Below are 16,739 nucleotides of genomic sequence, written 5' to 3' on the forward strand. Positions count from 1 at the left end.
GGTTCGTGCATTTCTTACAAACAGAAAAGAGGTGAAATCTGCTGGTTTTGTGAGCTCTAACTTGGGGTTTTTGGTGCCTGTGATGGGAAAGGGGGAGCTTACAGGGAGGCTGGGGTTAAGGAATACAGAAGGGGGGTGCTTTCCCTCTTTTGTGGTCTCAGACACGGTGGCCTACACACCACCCTAAAGATTCCTCAAGGCTGGCTGATGGGGTGGGCAGGAGGAGAAGGAAGGGGACTATACTTTGGGAAGCCCAATACGGGGGAAACGTCAGCGGGAGAGATGCTAGCATTGGGCCCAAAGCTCGCTGAGCTTTGGGCTGAATGAGGGGGCTCCGTTGCAAAAGCAGGGATGTGATTCCCCCCCCCCCATTGGCTTTCCTTCACTGCTGCCAGCTGTAATTTGCAGCAGTGGGGGTAGAGCAGCATTCCTCTCTGGGGACACCATTCCCACCCTCGCCCCCCGCAGAATACACCTCAGTGCAATGTTAAGTGATGACATAGAATGGAGCAGGGCATAGCAGGGAAAGATGGCCGGATCCAGCTAACAGCCATGGCAAGGAGCACTGCAAACCCCGATAACTTTGCACACACACAACCCTCTAAATCGCCCCTTCATAGGACATAGGAAGCTGCCATATACTGAGTCAGACCATTGGTCAGTCTGGCTCAGTATGGTCTTCACAGACTGGCAGCAGCTTCTCCAAGGTTGCAGGCAGGGATCTCTCTCAGCCCTATCTTGGAGATGCTGCCAGGGAGGGAACGTGGAACCTAGATGCTCTTCCCAGAGCAGCTCCATCCAGAGGGGAATATCTTACAGTGCTCACGCACTTCTTGTCTCCTATTCATATGCAACCAGGGCAGACCCTGCTTAGCTAAGGGGACAAGTCAAGTCTGCTACCACAAGACCAGCTCTCCTCTCATGAATCATGCAGTGAAAGTGGGGGAGACACTTTTGGTTGACCCTAGGAGGGGACTGTTGCTAAGGCTGATCACCCTCGTACAGTTCAGAACTCTCTGACTTTGGACTCTCTCTTGATTTGGTTTCAGTCATTTGTTTTCAGAGGAAACTGAAGTTTCCTCTTTTAAAAACTCAGCTAAGCAGGTGGCAAGAGAGCTCAGCTCCTCAGCAGTCTCTGCAAGCTCTCAGTTTCATCTACAAGTTAAGAGAATTTTGCTGAACGGAGCTGGTAGAGAGCTCAGATCTACAGTCCTGCAAGAAACGGTTGCTAGATGGCTCAGCTCTAAAGTCTTGCAAAGTTCTCCAGCTGCTTCTGATGACTCTTTTTCCCAGTTAGCTCAGGGGGAGATGTCCAAAGCACAATTTATAATATACTCATCTATGGTTCTGCCTTTAGAATTCAGCGGTGCAAAAGCTATCTCTCCCTGCCCCACCCTCTCTGTAGTTACAAATACATACTGAAAATACGCAACTCGCTTTCCTTGCCTTTCATGGAACAAGGGGATTGGGAGGGGGCTTCAGCGGGAGGGGACGGAGACCTCAGCCTTCCAGTGTGGGCTTGCTGAAAGTCAGCGGGTCTTCACGGCACACGTGCGCACGTGCCCACACACAAGAGTGTCGCTTTTGTGGCCTGCGCTACAGCCAGGAGGTTGCCACCTGTACTGATGGGAAGCCGGTTAGGCTCTCTTAAGGACAGCCCTGCCAGAGGAGATGTGGTTGGGGGACGAGGCCTGGTTTGCCGGTGGGGGGTGGGTTTTCCGTGCGTTGAAGGTTGCTGCCCACTCACACAACGGTTGTTCTTTCTAAATGCTCCCCTCTTCTCACCGGGCAGATGATTGTAAGTACAGCAGCGAACCTTGTCTGTCTGTCTGTCTCTCTTCCTTTCCGTGTGCCTTGCGTCTCTACCAAGCCCCCGCCTTCCGAAACAAAACTCAAGCTGGTATTTTTGTCGTCCTGTTGTGGCTGCCTGCCCTGCCCCCTCCCCCTGTGCCTTCTCTCCTTGCTCCTGCCCCCCCTCCTCAAATTGCCTTCGCCTCTTCTTGTTCTGTGACACACCCCCCCCCCGGTTGCTGAGCTGCTTCGCGCCAGCTAGAACGTCTTGGTGGGAAAGTCTTCTCCTCTCTGCCCCTTCCATCCTGCCCCATCTGATTTCTACACTAGCAGTGCTTCCTGGAGGGGTGGGATTGCTGGGGGTGGGGGCTAAGGAGGGGCTAAGAAGGAAAAGTGGGATCCCATGATGATTTTGCAGGGGGAAGGAAGGGGGGGTCCAAGAGGAAGTGGGTTCTCTGAGCTGAATAGCCCCCTGGCATCCCTGTGACCCATGGAGGAGCACTTCCCCCTTCCAACAGAATAGGGTTTTGGAGAGGCTTAAGCTTGGAAGGCGAAAGGCAGGCGGTGTCAGAGGGTCGGCGTCCTCTGAGGCCAATTTCCTGCCCTTGGGACCTCCGGCCACTCACACTCCCCTGCCCAACCAACCAAGGCTTCCCATCTCTGGGGTGCGGGGTGTGTCAGCCAGTGCCAGTTCCCCGACCCTCCTTGATGCACCCCGGCCACTCACCCTCCCAGCCTTGACCGACAAAGGGTTCACACCCACTCATTGCCCAGGACGTGGGTCTTTCAAGCCCGACTCCCACCCTCTGGGGCACTGGCCACCTACACTCCTCAATCTGTGGGGCCACGGGCTCACAACTCCACAGCACCTTCTGCCGCCAGGAATGTTCTCTAGCGGCATGGGGCATGTGCAGTTTGGAGCCTCCTGCCTCCTGGGGCAGTGAAGGGTTAAAAGCGGGGGGGACGCTGGGACTCCTGCTGCCCATGGCACAGGTGCTGACCCAAACAGAAGTGTCAAACAAGAGGATCTTGCAGGGGAAATGAATGGGCAACCAAGGGGGTGCTGAAAGCAGACCCCAGTTCGTCCCATTCGGTCCCTGTGGCCCATTTGTTCAGCATGAGCAGAAGCCAAACTGGATTCATTGCGGGGGTCCCTTTATTCTGGGAAATGCATGCACGCTCCTCCCGTTGGTAGAGACCCCCCTTTTCTCCTCTCCTGCCCCCTCCTGCATTTCGACATGGCGGACCTGCGATGTGGATGTACCGCTTTACTCCTCCTATGGGAGAGAGAACCTTCCTTTGCATTTATATGGCGCGCCAGACCATTCAAAGTGTTACACGTGCACTGTGTCAGTAAGCCTTGCGACGGCCTTGCAAGGTAGGCCGGTGTTGCTGTCCACATACTGCAGATGATGGGGAGAAGAGGCATGCCAAAAGCTACTGGGTGAGTGCGTGGCAGAGAGCGAGATTTGAACTGGGAACCTGACTGAGAACTCAGTTTCTAGGGCACTAAGCCATGCCAGTGTGCAAAGCAGAGTCTGTTTCCAGAGAATCTTATCTTCCTTGTAAACAGACGGGACGTTTCTGGCCCCTGTGTGATCCCCATAATCTGCTGTTATCACAACACAGGGGTTCCCGACCTTGGCACCCCAGATGAAGGTGGAATACAACTCCCATCATACACAGCCATTGTGGCAGTAGGTGTTGGGAGTTGTGAGCCAACAATATCTGGGGGTCCAAGGTTCGGAACCCTATGCTATATGGTTCAGAAATATCTATCAATCAATCAATCATTCAATCTTTATTACAGTCAGAGACCAGCATAAAATTATATGAATACATATTAATACTAAAAGTGAATACAAGTTAAAAATTACATGTTATATGAAGATGATATGATGATACATATCATGCAAGGCTAAAATTAAGGATCGCTCCAAATTAAAACAGACAGGTTAAAATAGACATGTAAATACATATTAGTACTAAAAGTGAATACAAATTATCATCATAACTTTTAATTTGTATAAATTAAATAATATGATGATACATATCATGAAAAGGCTAAAATTAAGGATGAGAGAAAAATGATTACATATGTACACGTTAATACTAAAATACTTAAACTCCTAAAAAATAAAAGAGATAAAATAATACTATTTCTATTATAAAAATGCACAGAAAAGATAAAAAGGGGAGTATAAAGTGGTAAAAATATTATAGAAAAGCAATAAAATGAAATTTTAAAAAATGGGAAGGGAGGCATGGGCAAGTGTGAGCTCAATCCAGAGTCAAGAATCAGATTAAGGCAAAAGGGGCTCACAGCCTTCGACGGATGCCGATCTCAGCCACACAGGACCTGGCAACTCTATACGTAATGGCAGGTTTAGTGTCAGAGAGTAACCAAAAGCTGTAGAATTGTCTCGGACGTCCCGGGAACTTGCTCAACAATGGGAGAATGAGAGAGGCACGAATGTCTCTATAGAACGGACAGTGTAGGAGGACATGCTCAGTAGTTTCAATCTGTCCTGAGTCACAGGGGCATAGTCGCTCTGCAAATGGGATCCTTCTGTAACCGGCCCCCTAGCGCTGCTGAGGGGAGACCATGGCAGGTTCAGAAATATACATGCATGGAGGAGCCGAGGCAGAAAAATATGGGGCATGGCCTATCCCATAATTGCTGTATTGTGATAGATATATGCTGTGCTCTAGTGCAGGGATTCTCAACGTTGGGTCCCCAGATGTTAATGGACTTCAACTCCCATAATCCCCAGCAAAAAGGCCACTGGGCCTGGGGATTGTGGGAGTTGAAGTCCAATAAAATCTGGGGGCCCAACATTGAGAATCCCTGCTAGTGTCCCAGGCCTTGGACTGCACAGCTCTCAAAAGAGACACTGATGACAAGGAAGATGAGGAAAATGGTGAACAAGAACCTTAGAAATATCCACTTTGCCAGAGAGCCTCTAGCCACCTTCCTCCACCCATTGCTATGCCTGTCTCTGGTGGCTAATCTTCCCTAGAGATTGAGAGGGGGAGCAGAAGCAACAATCAACGGCAAAGATAAAATAAACTCCTTTGGGGATAGTTCACTGAATTGGATCACAGAGGTGCTGGGCACTCTGTTTTTCTCTACCTGCTTCTCTTCCCTCTGGTGGCTGGTTATCCCCAGGGACATTTATCTGTGCTTTTCTTTCCTTAGCAGCTAACTATCTCTTCTTCTCCCTCTCCCAACCTGTTAGGAAAATTAGCAACTAAAGGAAAGATAGGCTTAGATAAAGGTACTTTGGGGTCAGTGAACTCATGCCAGACCCGGGACTCTTGTCAAATTTCTGATCAGGCTGCTGGTGGTACTATCATTATTGGTTATCATTATTCTCCAAAACTGCTAGGTGCTATATGAAAAATAACACACAGGCCCTGCCCTTGAGTTTGTAGTAAAAAGTAAAGTAAAAAAAAGTGAAGTCATGACACATTAGGAGAGAAAGGGAAGAGAAGACATAGTGAAGTGGGACTAATCTGGGAAAGCTAGGATACATCACTGTACAAAGAGACTAACAAGAAAGTCTCTTTCTCCCTCTGTCCCATGCACTGTCCACTGATGAAGACATATTTCTCTCCTTGAATCTCCTTCTTTCCTTCCTATTTCTCCCTCCCTCTCTATTCCTTCCTTCTCTCTCTATTCCTTCCCTCCCTCCCTATTCCTTCCTTCCCTCCCTCCCTCCTCCCTCCCTCCCTATTGCTTCCTTCCTTCCTTCCCTCCCCTCCCTCCCTCCCAGTAGCTTTCCATGCTTAGACATGCTCCCATTCTAGAGTGCCTTGTGATCAATTTGTGATATTGTTTCTACAGGGAACTCTCTTAAGAAAGCATGGCAAGGGAGCCGAGAAGGTAATTGGCCGTCCTAGTTCTTTGACTGTCTGTCTGTAGCCACAGGGTCCCAAACTATATCTGCAGGGACAGAGAAATGCCCAAATCCCCTTTTCCCCCGGCAGTGCAGTCTGAATGACAGAGAGAGGGGTGGGCAACAGAGGCCTTGAGGTTAGAGAGACCTGGGCATTGCGTTTCGTTGTGTGTGGTGTCAAGGTGTGTGTCCTGTGTCGTTTCTTATCTGAGTCAGCTGGTGTCCGAGGTCTCGTGCAGCATGGCCTTCTGTCTCGTAGGGGGCCATGCATTGGTATTCTCATGGTGTAAAGCTCTGGGGTCAAAGGTTGCCCTGTGCAAGGAGTGTGAGGCACAAATATGGTGAGCATATCTATGTTACGGGTCCCTCCTCTATCACGGAGCTGTTCAAGATGGTTCCAATGTTCTGGCTGCTTATTATCAGTGTACAAGGTGCTTTAGAGCCCAAGTGGAACTGGTAAACCCTTGCACCGAGGACTTTAAACCTGAATGGTTTGGGGAAAGGTGCCAAATGGCTCTCGAATCGAATTCGAATCGAATTCTGAGAATTCAATTTGGATTCTAATCAAATTGCCCTTTTAAGGGGTTATTTGTTTCGAATTCGAATGACTCAAATCATCCAGATTCGAGTTGAATTGAATCAATTCAACTGAAGCTCAGTGGGCCCAATTAATTTCTGCTTTTATTTGTTAGAAAAGGGGTTCCCAATCTGTGGTCCTCCCGATGTTGCTGAACTACAACTCCCACCATCCCCAGCTATAATTCATTGTGGCTGGTGGTGATGGGAATTGTAGTTCATCAACATCTGGAGGACCAAGGGACTGGGAACCACTGCATTAGAAAATGAATGCAGATCACAGGTCACAAACAGAATGAACTGCATACATTCCAAGGACCCAAAATTGTTGTCAGAAGGGGAAACTTATCCACTGTGTGATGCAGTGGTTTTTTAAATGAACATTTCATTATTAACCATAGTGGCAGTTCTTTGGATGGCTGTCGCCTGGTAACTTTCCCCACCATGCCCCAGATGTAAGCAGGATTCTGGAGCATTTGCCACACGCATTTGGTTTTACCCGTCTGGACAGAGAAAAGGAGACTGTCCCAGATTCCCTTGAATTGAAAGAGCGGAGAGGGGGTAGAAGAGGCTAGCTTGGAAAAGGCCTCTCTACCCTCAGTTATTTGTGCCTAGGAGGATTGAATGAGTTATTCTCAACTCCTGCACTAACTTCATCATCTCTCCTGGTTATTACACCAAACTATTCCTGGTGATTGCCTTGGGATTGTTTTAATGAAAGGTGATATATAAATTTAACAATCAATCAATCAATCAATCAATCAGTCAATCAATAAAATTTATAAACTGCTTTGGGAGGGCTATTTTGGCTGAAAAGTAGGCTGCGTAGGAACCAACGGACGAATGAAAGATGAACTACAGTTCCCAAGAAAGTGGCATAAAACTGTAACGAAACAAAATGCCCACAGTTCTCTGAGGGGGTTGGGTGAGTTTATAGAAAGCCACAACCATTTAAAGCCATTTAAATCTGCAAGCCAGACCAGTCAGTTGCCTAGGAAATGAACCCTGACAGAAATGGAAGATGGCACTTGTGCAGTGGAGGGCGGTGTGTGTGCAGATGTCGCTGCGGCTGTACTGAAGATGCTGTTCGGTATAAACACTGCTTTTTTCTCCACAGAGTAGGGTGAAGCTTCCCAGCCACACCGAAGTAAGGACCCTCCAATTAATTCTTAGCCTGCTTCGTCTCGTCCCCCTCCCCGTTGTCCATAGATCTGCACTGTCCGCCTTACTTGTGGTCTTTGCGTCCATCTGTCCGTCCGTCTTCTTCCCTGTCCTCCTTTTCCTTGTCAGGCTCAAGCCTAGAAATGGCTGCTTTTTCCAAACCTGTGCTGAATTTTTCGTCTCCTAATCTCTGTCTTGAATCAAAAGTGCGGGGTGGCCTTCTAAGTTTCTCAGCTTGCTTGCCTGCCTGTCTGCATGTTGAGGGGGCGGGGGGGTGGCAAAGTGGACTTTAGAACTACAAGGGAAGGGGTGAAAAGTTGGGGATGGAGGAAGAAAATGCAGCCAGAGCAAAAATGACTCCATAAGTAGTGATGTTTGCTTTTTTGAAGTATCTGGGCCGGGGCGGCGGGCAGGTTGTGGTTAGAAATCAGGAGATAAGGCTTGGCATTCTGTGGTTACCAGGTGGGGGGATGATTAAAATACGTAACTTAGAGTTACCACTAGCAATGAGTAAACAACCCCCCATCGGCTCCTTTATTGGTCTGGAGTCTCACTTCCTGCTGTGATCCACAATCTCCTGGGGCACTTCCAGACGGTGATTTATTCCAGCAGTAGGACAGATGCTAACAAGTGTCCCACATGATGGTGAAGTATGTCGCGACTCGCGTATGTTCTTAGCATCCTCTGCTGACAATCCATGCAAAAGCCGCGACTTTTCCAAGTCCGGATAAAAGTAGGATTGAGAAGACAGGGCTGTTTGGCGGCTTGTCAGCAGAGGGCACTGAAAACTCACACGAGGTACTGCATCGGGGAGGTAAAGAAAGGCCCACCAAGGAACTGGAGGAACTGGAGCTCGAAGCGGAGTCCAACTGTGCATGCACAGCACTGTGCAAAAATTGGAAATGTTTTTTTGTTTCTTAAACCAAACTGGAGGGTTCCTAATGTGCTTCAGAAACAAGACTGAGTCATTCACAAACAAGAGACAGCTCTTGCCTCCCTGCCCTGCTCAGTACTTCCCAGAGGCATCTGACTATCCCCTGTTGGAAACAGGACGCTGGTCACGGTGGAGCTTTATCCTTACTAGGATCCAGGAGTGTTTTTATGTTCTTAATGGCAAAGGCATGTATTTGCAGACTCCCAACACCATCATCAAGGGGGCAAAAAGGCTACAGGGGTCTTGGAAGAGCATGTGTTTCTTGAAATATTCTGTCTAAACCATTCTTATGTTCCCTTACAAACCCCACTCCCATGCTTGACTTCTAAAGCAAGATAGACTGATGGCCGCACCTGTAATTCCACCCTTTGACCTGCTTTTCTCCAATTCCTCAAGGCAGTTAGAAGTGGATGAGAGGAAGGGAAATACTGTCATGCTCTGAAGCACTCTCTGCCATTGCTGGTGTAGCACTGAACTCTGTGGGGAGCTGTCCGGGTTCTGGAAAGTGCCGGTTCAGCACCTGAACAGCTCCCTCCAGAATGCCAAAAGCCAAGGTTGAGTCTTGGAGTATCCAAAGTGAAGGTTAAGCCACGGGAGCCCAAGGCAGCCCAAGAAATTATGGGTGGATGAATCGGAATCCAATTCCACCTTGTTCCATTAGAGAGCCATAAGATGAAGTCTGAATGCTTTTTACACTGCTGAACAGAAGACGTGTGCCACACCTGGAGTACTGTGTACAATTCTGGTCACCGTATCTTAGGAAGGACATTGTAGAACTGGAAAAGGTGCAGAAGAGGGCAACCAAGATGACCAGGGTCCTGGAGCACCTTCCTTATGAGGCAAGGCTACAACACCTGGGGCTATTTAGTTTAGGAAAAAAGACGACTGTGGAGAGACATGATAGAGGTCTATAAAATCATGCATGGTGTGGAGAGAGAGAAATCCTTCTCCCTCTCACATAACACTAGAGCCAGGGTTGATCCCATGAAATTGATTGCCATGAAATTTAGGACCAGCAAGTGGAGGTTCTTTTTCACACAACGCATAATCACAACTTGTGGAATTCTCTGCCACAAGATGTGGTGACAGCCAACAACTTTGAGAGGGGTTTGGATCACTTCATGGAATAGAGGTCTATCATCGGCTATTTGTCGGAGGGCTATAGGCCACCTCCAGCCTCAAAGGTAGGATGCCTCTGAGTACCAGTTGCAGGGGAGTAACAGCTGGAGAGAGGGCATGCCCTCAACTCCTGCCTGTGGCTTCCAGCGGCATCTGGTGGGCCACTGTGTGAGACAGGATGCTGGACTAGATGGGCCTCCTTGGGCCTGATGCAGCAGGGCTGTTCTTATGAGCTTTGAGATATTCTTTTTTCACTCGGGTACAGACTCTGAAAGAACTTTAAAGGATAGTTGGCTGGGATGGTAGGAATTTCCAAAATCTTTCAGGTTTCTTTAAAATGTACTTTAAGGAGGATTAGGGAAGGTTGGGAAAGGCAATGGGTTTGCTTCCAAGTCAAAGGTACTCTCAAAAGTTTATCTGTTTCCTTCCTTCTCCGCATATTGATCTATCTCTTTGTCTATCTCCCTATCTATCTGTGCAAATTCCCAACGTTCTGGAACTTTCTCAACACTCCGTCACACTCAGGAGTGACCAGGGAACAAAACCCAGAGCAGTGCTATGCAGATGAAGGCGTGGGCTTTATATGGGTGTGGCCTGCTGGTGCACTTTTCATGGGTTCCTATTGAGTTCTATGGAGCAGATTGCAACCGGAGCAAGACTCTAAAGCAACACAAAACTTTACAAAAACTGGGTTGAACGGAAGGAGGAGGTGCAGATTTAACCCCCATCTGAACAATATATCCAGTTCCAACCCTTTATTTTCTCTGATATAGAAGAATGGCTGCCATTCACGTTTGTGGGGAAAATAAAGAGTCGGCTGCTGTGACTTCAATGGGCGGGTGGCTTCAGTGAGTGAAGGGGGCGGATAAGGCTATCAAAGGCTATTAGTAATGGGAGCTAAATAGAACTTCCATGTTTAGGAGCATCTTTGAATGCCCCTTGCTGAGGAGCAACAGCAAGAGATGCTAGTGCCTTCATTCCCTCCTGTGCAGGCTTCTGTGAGGCCTCTGGTAGGCTACTGTAGGAAACAGGGACTCTGGACTTAAATAGAGTTTTTTTCTCATCTCACCCAGCATGGGTCTTGCATACTCTTGACAGGTGATCAGCCAGAATCATGTGGGACGGGTGGATTCATGACTGTTGGTCACAATCGCTGTGTGGAACCTCCACGCACAGCAAGAGTCTACCTCTGATTATTATATGCTGGCCACAAGGGGAACGGGGCTGTGGCCTTCCTGCCCTGCTGGAGGGCTTCTTGGAGGAGTTGGCTGTCCCCTGTTGGAAACTGGATATCGGGTCAGATAGATCTTTGGTCTCACCTAACAGGGCTCCCATGTGATCCTGATGTTCTCCTCCTTCCTCCTAGAGGGGGCAGATCTCTGTCGGTTCCTTCTCCTCTAGCATGGGCAGGGTGCGTACTCCATCGTCTGTTAAGGAGGCATGCCCTCCTGCTTGAAACTAAGCCTGTGCACAGCATAACCCTTGCAGAACATGCCGCTGCCTCTTTTTCAGGACAGTCCATAGGCAGCTGCAGTTGGAGCGAGCTCCCATCTCTGGTGGAATAGGGCACTTCGCACATGCAGGTGTCCACACCCTTGTAAGGGACATGGAGACATTGCATGTGAAGCCTCCCCTGGGGTCTGGCCGCCTGGATTTCTCACCATGCAATCCGGGAAATGATCTGGGGTTCAGCACCACCCTTCTGGGGGTCACGCTTCCCTCCTCCAGGGCTCCCTTGCCAAAATCTTTGCTGTTTTTACTCTCTCTCCTTTCTTCCTCTTTCTTTCTTTTTCTTCCTCTTTCTTTCTTTCTCTTTCTTTCTTTCCTCCTCCTGAACCGCAGGGTACTCAGATGATATTCAATGCAGCCAAGGAACTGGGCCAGCTGTCAAAACTCAAGGTAGGAAGTGGAAAAAGTGGGATGGGGTAGGGTGGGCAAGAGTGGCATGTTTCCTCACGTGCCCTGAATTATCAGGTGCCAGGGAATTGCTAATGAGCACCCAAGCACAATATTATATCTGGTGGTCTGGATCAATGTGCTATCATGGCAATATCCGAAACAGCCTGCTGGGTGGTCCCAACATTTTCCTTGCTGGCTGAGTGTGGGCACTTCTCTGGATGGCATCCTTGGCCCTTGTAGTTACTGCAAAGGCCTAATGCAATTCCTCTTGTGTTCTCAAGGTTGCTTGCAATCTTTGGACACAACCAAGTATTCTGCTCTAGGCTGAGCTGAGGTCTCTTACTGAGGCAGAGCTACAGGAAGGACACAGCCCTTGGGCAGGAAAGGAGTCAGGACCTCGCTAGTTCCAAGCAGGAACACACAAGAGCTGGGTCTAGCAACTAGAGGGATGTTGCTGCAGTAGCAGCTAGGAATATACAAGAGCTGGGCCCAGCAACATGAGAGGGATGTTGCTCCAGCAGCAGCTAGGAATATACAAGAGCTGGGCCTAGCAACATGAGAGGGATGTTACTCCAGCAGCTGCTAGGAACACACAAGAGCTGGGTCTAGCAACTTGAGAAGGATGTTGCTCTAGCAGCAGCTAGGAATATACAAGAGCTGGGACCAGCAACATGAGAGGGATGTTACTCCAGCAGCTGCTAGGAACACACAAGAGCTGGGTCTAGCAACTTGAGAGGGATGTTGCTCCAGTAGCAGCTAGGAATATACAAGAGCTGGGCCCAGCAACATGAGAGGGATGTTACTCCAGCAGCTGCTAGGAACACACAAGAGCTGGGTCTAGCAACTTGAGAGGGATGCTGCTCCAGCAGCAGCTAGGAATATACAAGAGCTGGGCCCAGCAACATGAGAGGGATGTTACTCCAGCAGCTGCTAGGAACACACAGGAGCTGGGTCTAGCAACTTGAGAGGGATGTTGCTCCAGCAGCAGCTAGGAATATACAAGAGCTGGGACCAGCAACATGAGAGGGATGTTACTCCAGCAGCTGCTAGGAACACACAAGAGCTGGGTCTAGCAACATGAGTGAGATGTTGCTCCAGCAGCTACAAGGAACAGGAACAGACTGGCAGGGCCAAAGTGGAGCTGCCAACAGTGAAGTGGCCCGCCTCTTCCCTAAGGAAAGCTCTTTTCCTTTAAAGCAGTGATTCTCAAACTTGGGTCCTCAGGTGTTATTGGACTTCAACTCCCATAATCCTCAAGCAAAGGCCACTGAGGCTGGGGATTATGGGATTTGAAGTCCAATAACACCTGAGGACCCAAGTTTGAGAATCCCTGCTTTAAAGGGTCTTGCCTGATTTTCTAGGAGCCAGCTCTGGTGACACTGGGCTGATTGGTCCTTGAGGGACTATGTGTCAGAGGACAAAGGCAGGGCTCTGCATTCATGCCATGGTGGTGGTGCTGGCTCAAGCTCTCCTGGTGTAGGGGGTCTCACTGGCTTAGAGTTGCCCAGGACCTGGGTCACAGGATTCCTGTCACTTTGTCCCCCAGTTGGAGGTGTCCCAGGTCATGACACTAATGGGTTGAAAGTAAGGGACTTACTTAGCAGGCCTTGTTCCTTCCAGGACCACATGGTGCGTGAGGAAGCCAAGAGCTTGACACCCAAGCAGTGCGCCGTGGTAGAACTCGCCTTGGACACCATCAAGGTGAGTGGTTGTGTGTTTATGTGTATGTCCTCATTGCCTGCCAGATTCAGGGTCTTGGCTACCAACTGATTGTGGGTGGGCATGTGTGCAAGGGCCAATTGTTCTGTCAGAGTTGAATTCCTTTTCTCCAGTTTTCATGATCAGCAAACAGGAGAAGGCCAGTGTAGTGTGCTGAACAGAGGGTGGGATGGACCAGGAAGATCTGAACTCAAATCTGACTACAGAGGGATGCTGTAGTGCAGTTGATAGCATTGGATGTGGACCACCAGACGTGGGTTCAACGTGGGCAACATGAGAGGGATGTTGCTCCAGCAGCTGCTAGGAACATACCTCACTCTGTGGTGAAGTTTACTGGATTCCCTTAGGCTGAAAGATGGCAGGCCCTGTTCACACATTATGCTCCATGCTACTGATGTGCAAGGAACCGCACCTCCGTGGTCCAGCACTGGGGAGGGGAACTCTTTAAGGGCAGGGGAGGGTGTACTTACCCCTCCCGCTGCTTTTTCCCCTCCAGCACTCCTGGTTTTTAAGGCATTTGGGCACTTCCCCTGTCCCTCAGCTAAAAGCTTCAAAAGGGGGACTGTGCATGCTCACGCCACGTGCGTCACGTCCCTGTGTCCCGTGTGCCACGCATGCACACGTCTGATGCATGCACGGACATGACGTGCGCACGTGGCATGCGTATGCACAGTCTGCCTTTTGAAGCTTTTAACCAAGGAACAGGGGAAGCGGTGGCAGGGAGGTACCCTGCCACCCTAAATGCCTTAAAAACTGGGAGTGCTGGAGGGGGGAAAGCAGCAGGAGGGGTAAGTACACCCTCCCCCGCCCTTAAAGGTACACACACACCCCGGCGTCAGACCGCCGAACCAGCCCCAGGTCCAGACCAGTCAAGAGGCCCTTAGAATGGGCTCTGGACCAGTCCGTGCACATCCCTACTACATGCATATACAACTGTGTGCAGTGTATGCACATGCAAATCCATAAACACGTGCAGTTATTCACGCATTAGGTTCAGACCATGTACCATCTTCTGAGCTGCACCCTGCATCTCAGGCACCTGTCCCCAGGCTCACTTTTAAAATAAACACATGGACAGTCATTCGAACAAAAGTATGTATGTGTGCACAGACCCCTGTACGAGGAGGATAGTATCTGAATAAGGGCAGTGACTGGTGGGCCTACATTGCAGGGTGGCTGTGAAATAAAAGGGGGAGGGCAGAGAATTCATATCTCATCCTGAGCTCCTTTGAAGGACTGAACTAAATATAACAAATTAAAAATATAATATGATATAAAATATACCAAACTAAACTATATATAACTAAGTAAAATAAAGCTACTCAGATGCCTACAGTTTTCCTCTGAGAGTAGAGAACTAGGCCAGCTTCCCAAGGGCCTACAGTTCGAGTCCTCTCATGGCCGATGAGACAATTAACGGACAAATATCTGCCTTTGCCCACTTCTTCCCCCCCGCCCCTTTTCCTACCAGCAATATTTCCACGCGGGAGGGGTTGGCCTGAAGAAAACCTTCCTGGAAAAGAGCCCGGACCTGCAATCACTGCGCTACGCCCTCTCTCTCTACACGCAGGCCACAGATCTGCTCATCAAAACCTTTGTCCAGACCCAGTCCGCTCAGGGTAAGGAGGGCACCTGGATGGGGCAAGGGGTGGGAGGGGGCCTAGCCATGCTGGGAAACCGACAGACATTCCCAGCAGACGGCTCAGCTTTGGGAATGGATCGGAGCCACTCCCTATTCCTGAGGACCCCAAAGCTCCATGCCGGCAGGCAGACAAACTGAGCATGTTTGAAAATACTGGAACTAGAAATCCAGGAAAGGGGATGTGGTGAGGGATAACGACCCTAAATAGGACCTCCGTGGAAGAGGCAGTCTACCTGTACCAGCCCCTGGGTGATGAATGACAGTGATGGGCTGTAGCTTTCATACTCTTCTGGAAGTTGTCTGAAAAAATCTGGCTGTCCCCTCTTGGAAACAGGATGCTAGAGTCGATGGGCCTTTGGTCTGACCCAGCCGGGCTCTTCTGTTGGAGGGTGAGTCTATCCATGGTTGCGCACTAGGATAGCTGGATAGAACCTCCACACACAAGGACAGTCCATCTTTGATTATGAAATGCTGTGGACTATCGAAAAGGGGAGGGTTGTTGCCTTCCTGCCCTCCTCATGGGTGTCCTGCAAGCATCTGATTGGCCACTGTTAGGAGCAGGATGCTGGCCTAAATGGAAGCCCCAGGCTAAGCTTGCTGGCCTCACTTCTGTAACTGTGTTTGTGCTCCTGCAACTAAACCACACTTGGCAGCTCGGCTCAACCAGGAGAGGAACGTTCCCAGCGGCTGCCAGGAGACCCAGAACCTTCGGCCTTAGTTCGGGGTGTTCCAAGAAGCCTTTCTCTCCCTCATTCCCCATCTTGGTGTTGCTGTTACTTATTTTATGAATTCTTCGGCTACTTTTCAAAGCCAGTGCGTCTCTCTGCAGTAGCTGATCTTTCTTTCTCTTCTTTTTCTCCCTGTCCCTTGCCTTCTTATATTTCTCCTTTCTTTCTTACACTTTAACTCTCCATTTTCTTTCTCTCTTCCTCTCTCTCTCTCTCTCTTTTTCCTCCCTCCCTCCCTCCTTTCCTTCCTTTATTCTTCCTTTCCATCTTTCTGTCTCCCTCTCTTCATGCATTTTCTTTCGTTCTTCCTTCATGCATTTCATTCTTCCTTCATACATTTTCTTTCCATCTTTCTTTCCTACCTACCTCTCCCTTTTTTTCCTTCCTTCCTTCCTTCCATCTCTCTCACTCTCTTTCTCTCTCTTTCTCTCTCTCTCTCTCTTTCTCTCTCTCTATTTCTCTCTCCTTCTTTCTCTCTCTCTCTCTCCTTTTTATTAGTTCATGGTGGAAAAGGTATTAGGTTTACTCTTAGTGAAGAAACATATCCTGAGAAGGGTACGTCTCACGCCATCCTGACACGCCTCCCAACCCCCCACCCCACCCCCCATGCACCCATCCCAGACACCCCTATCCCCGCTGCCCCGGCCAGGGCTAGTAAAAGGCCTGGCACTTGGCTCCTACGGCAGCAGCGAGGGAACTGTTACTAGCCCTGCTCCAGGTGCTCACGCCCCCCACTCTCTGCCCTCCATATACAAGCACGTTGAATGCATCAGAATGACACCCCTGCGGGGCGGTCTTGCCTGTGCAAGCGCTCGTCGCTGGGCGGAGAAGTCGGGAGAGGGGGAGCTTTGGGGAGCGGGGGGGTGGGGGTTGCTCCCTTGGTTTGCCAGCTCTCGTGCTTGCATTTTGGCCCCTGGAAATGATCGGACGGCTCCTTGGTTCTCAGAACCAGCAAGTTCCTGCATGTGACTTGGGGGTAGAGAGGGAGGCTGCGGGGTGGGAGGGCGGAGGTGTGTGCGTGTACAGGCGTGGGGGGAGGGCCCAACCTTGGTGGGCAAGGACAGACCAAGGCATGCAGGGGGCACCTCTTCAGCATGGCCGGGTCAAAGGCTGCAGATCCAGAAGAGTCGGCCTGCGGTCTCTCATCTGCACTCATTCATGTTGGGGAAACATGTCCAAGCCCCCACCGATAACAAGCCCCAGGGAACAACTCCTTTCGAAACCATTTAGCCTTGCTGCCCAAAAGGTAGCTAGGCTAAAAGTAGCTAGAC

The 16,739-nt window shown here is 49.7% G+C and overlaps 1 protein-coding gene across 13 annotated transcripts in view; it reads left to right on the forward strand.

The window, feature by feature from the left end:
* Window positions 1–16,739, forward strand: part of LOC128343637 (protein unc-13 homolog A-like) — a 119,592-nt gene that overhangs the window by 93,744 nt on the left and 9,109 nt on the right. For 6 of the 13 annotated variants that reach the window (XM_053293059.1, XM_053293060.1, XM_053293067.1 and 3 more), the window contains 6 exons: window positions 5,639–5,677; window positions 7,384–7,413; window positions 11,323–11,379; window positions 13,000–13,080; window positions 14,570–14,717; window positions 15,967–16,023. In XM_053293059.1, the coding sequence (XP_053149034.1) occupies window positions 5,639–5,677; window positions 7,384–7,413; window positions 11,323–11,379; window positions 13,000–13,080; window positions 14,570–14,717; window positions 15,967–16,023 (412 nt within the window). The other 7 variants (XM_053293063.1, XM_053293064.1, XM_053293065.1 and 4 more) reach the window with 4 other exon arrangements.

This window comes from Hemicordylus capensis, chromosome 2, assembly GCF_027244095.1.
Source record: "Hemicordylus capensis ecotype Gifberg chromosome 2, rHemCap1.1.pri, whole genome shotgun sequence".
Classification (NCBI taxonomy): Eukaryota; Metazoa; Chordata; class Lepidosauria; order Squamata; family Cordylidae; genus Hemicordylus; species Hemicordylus capensis.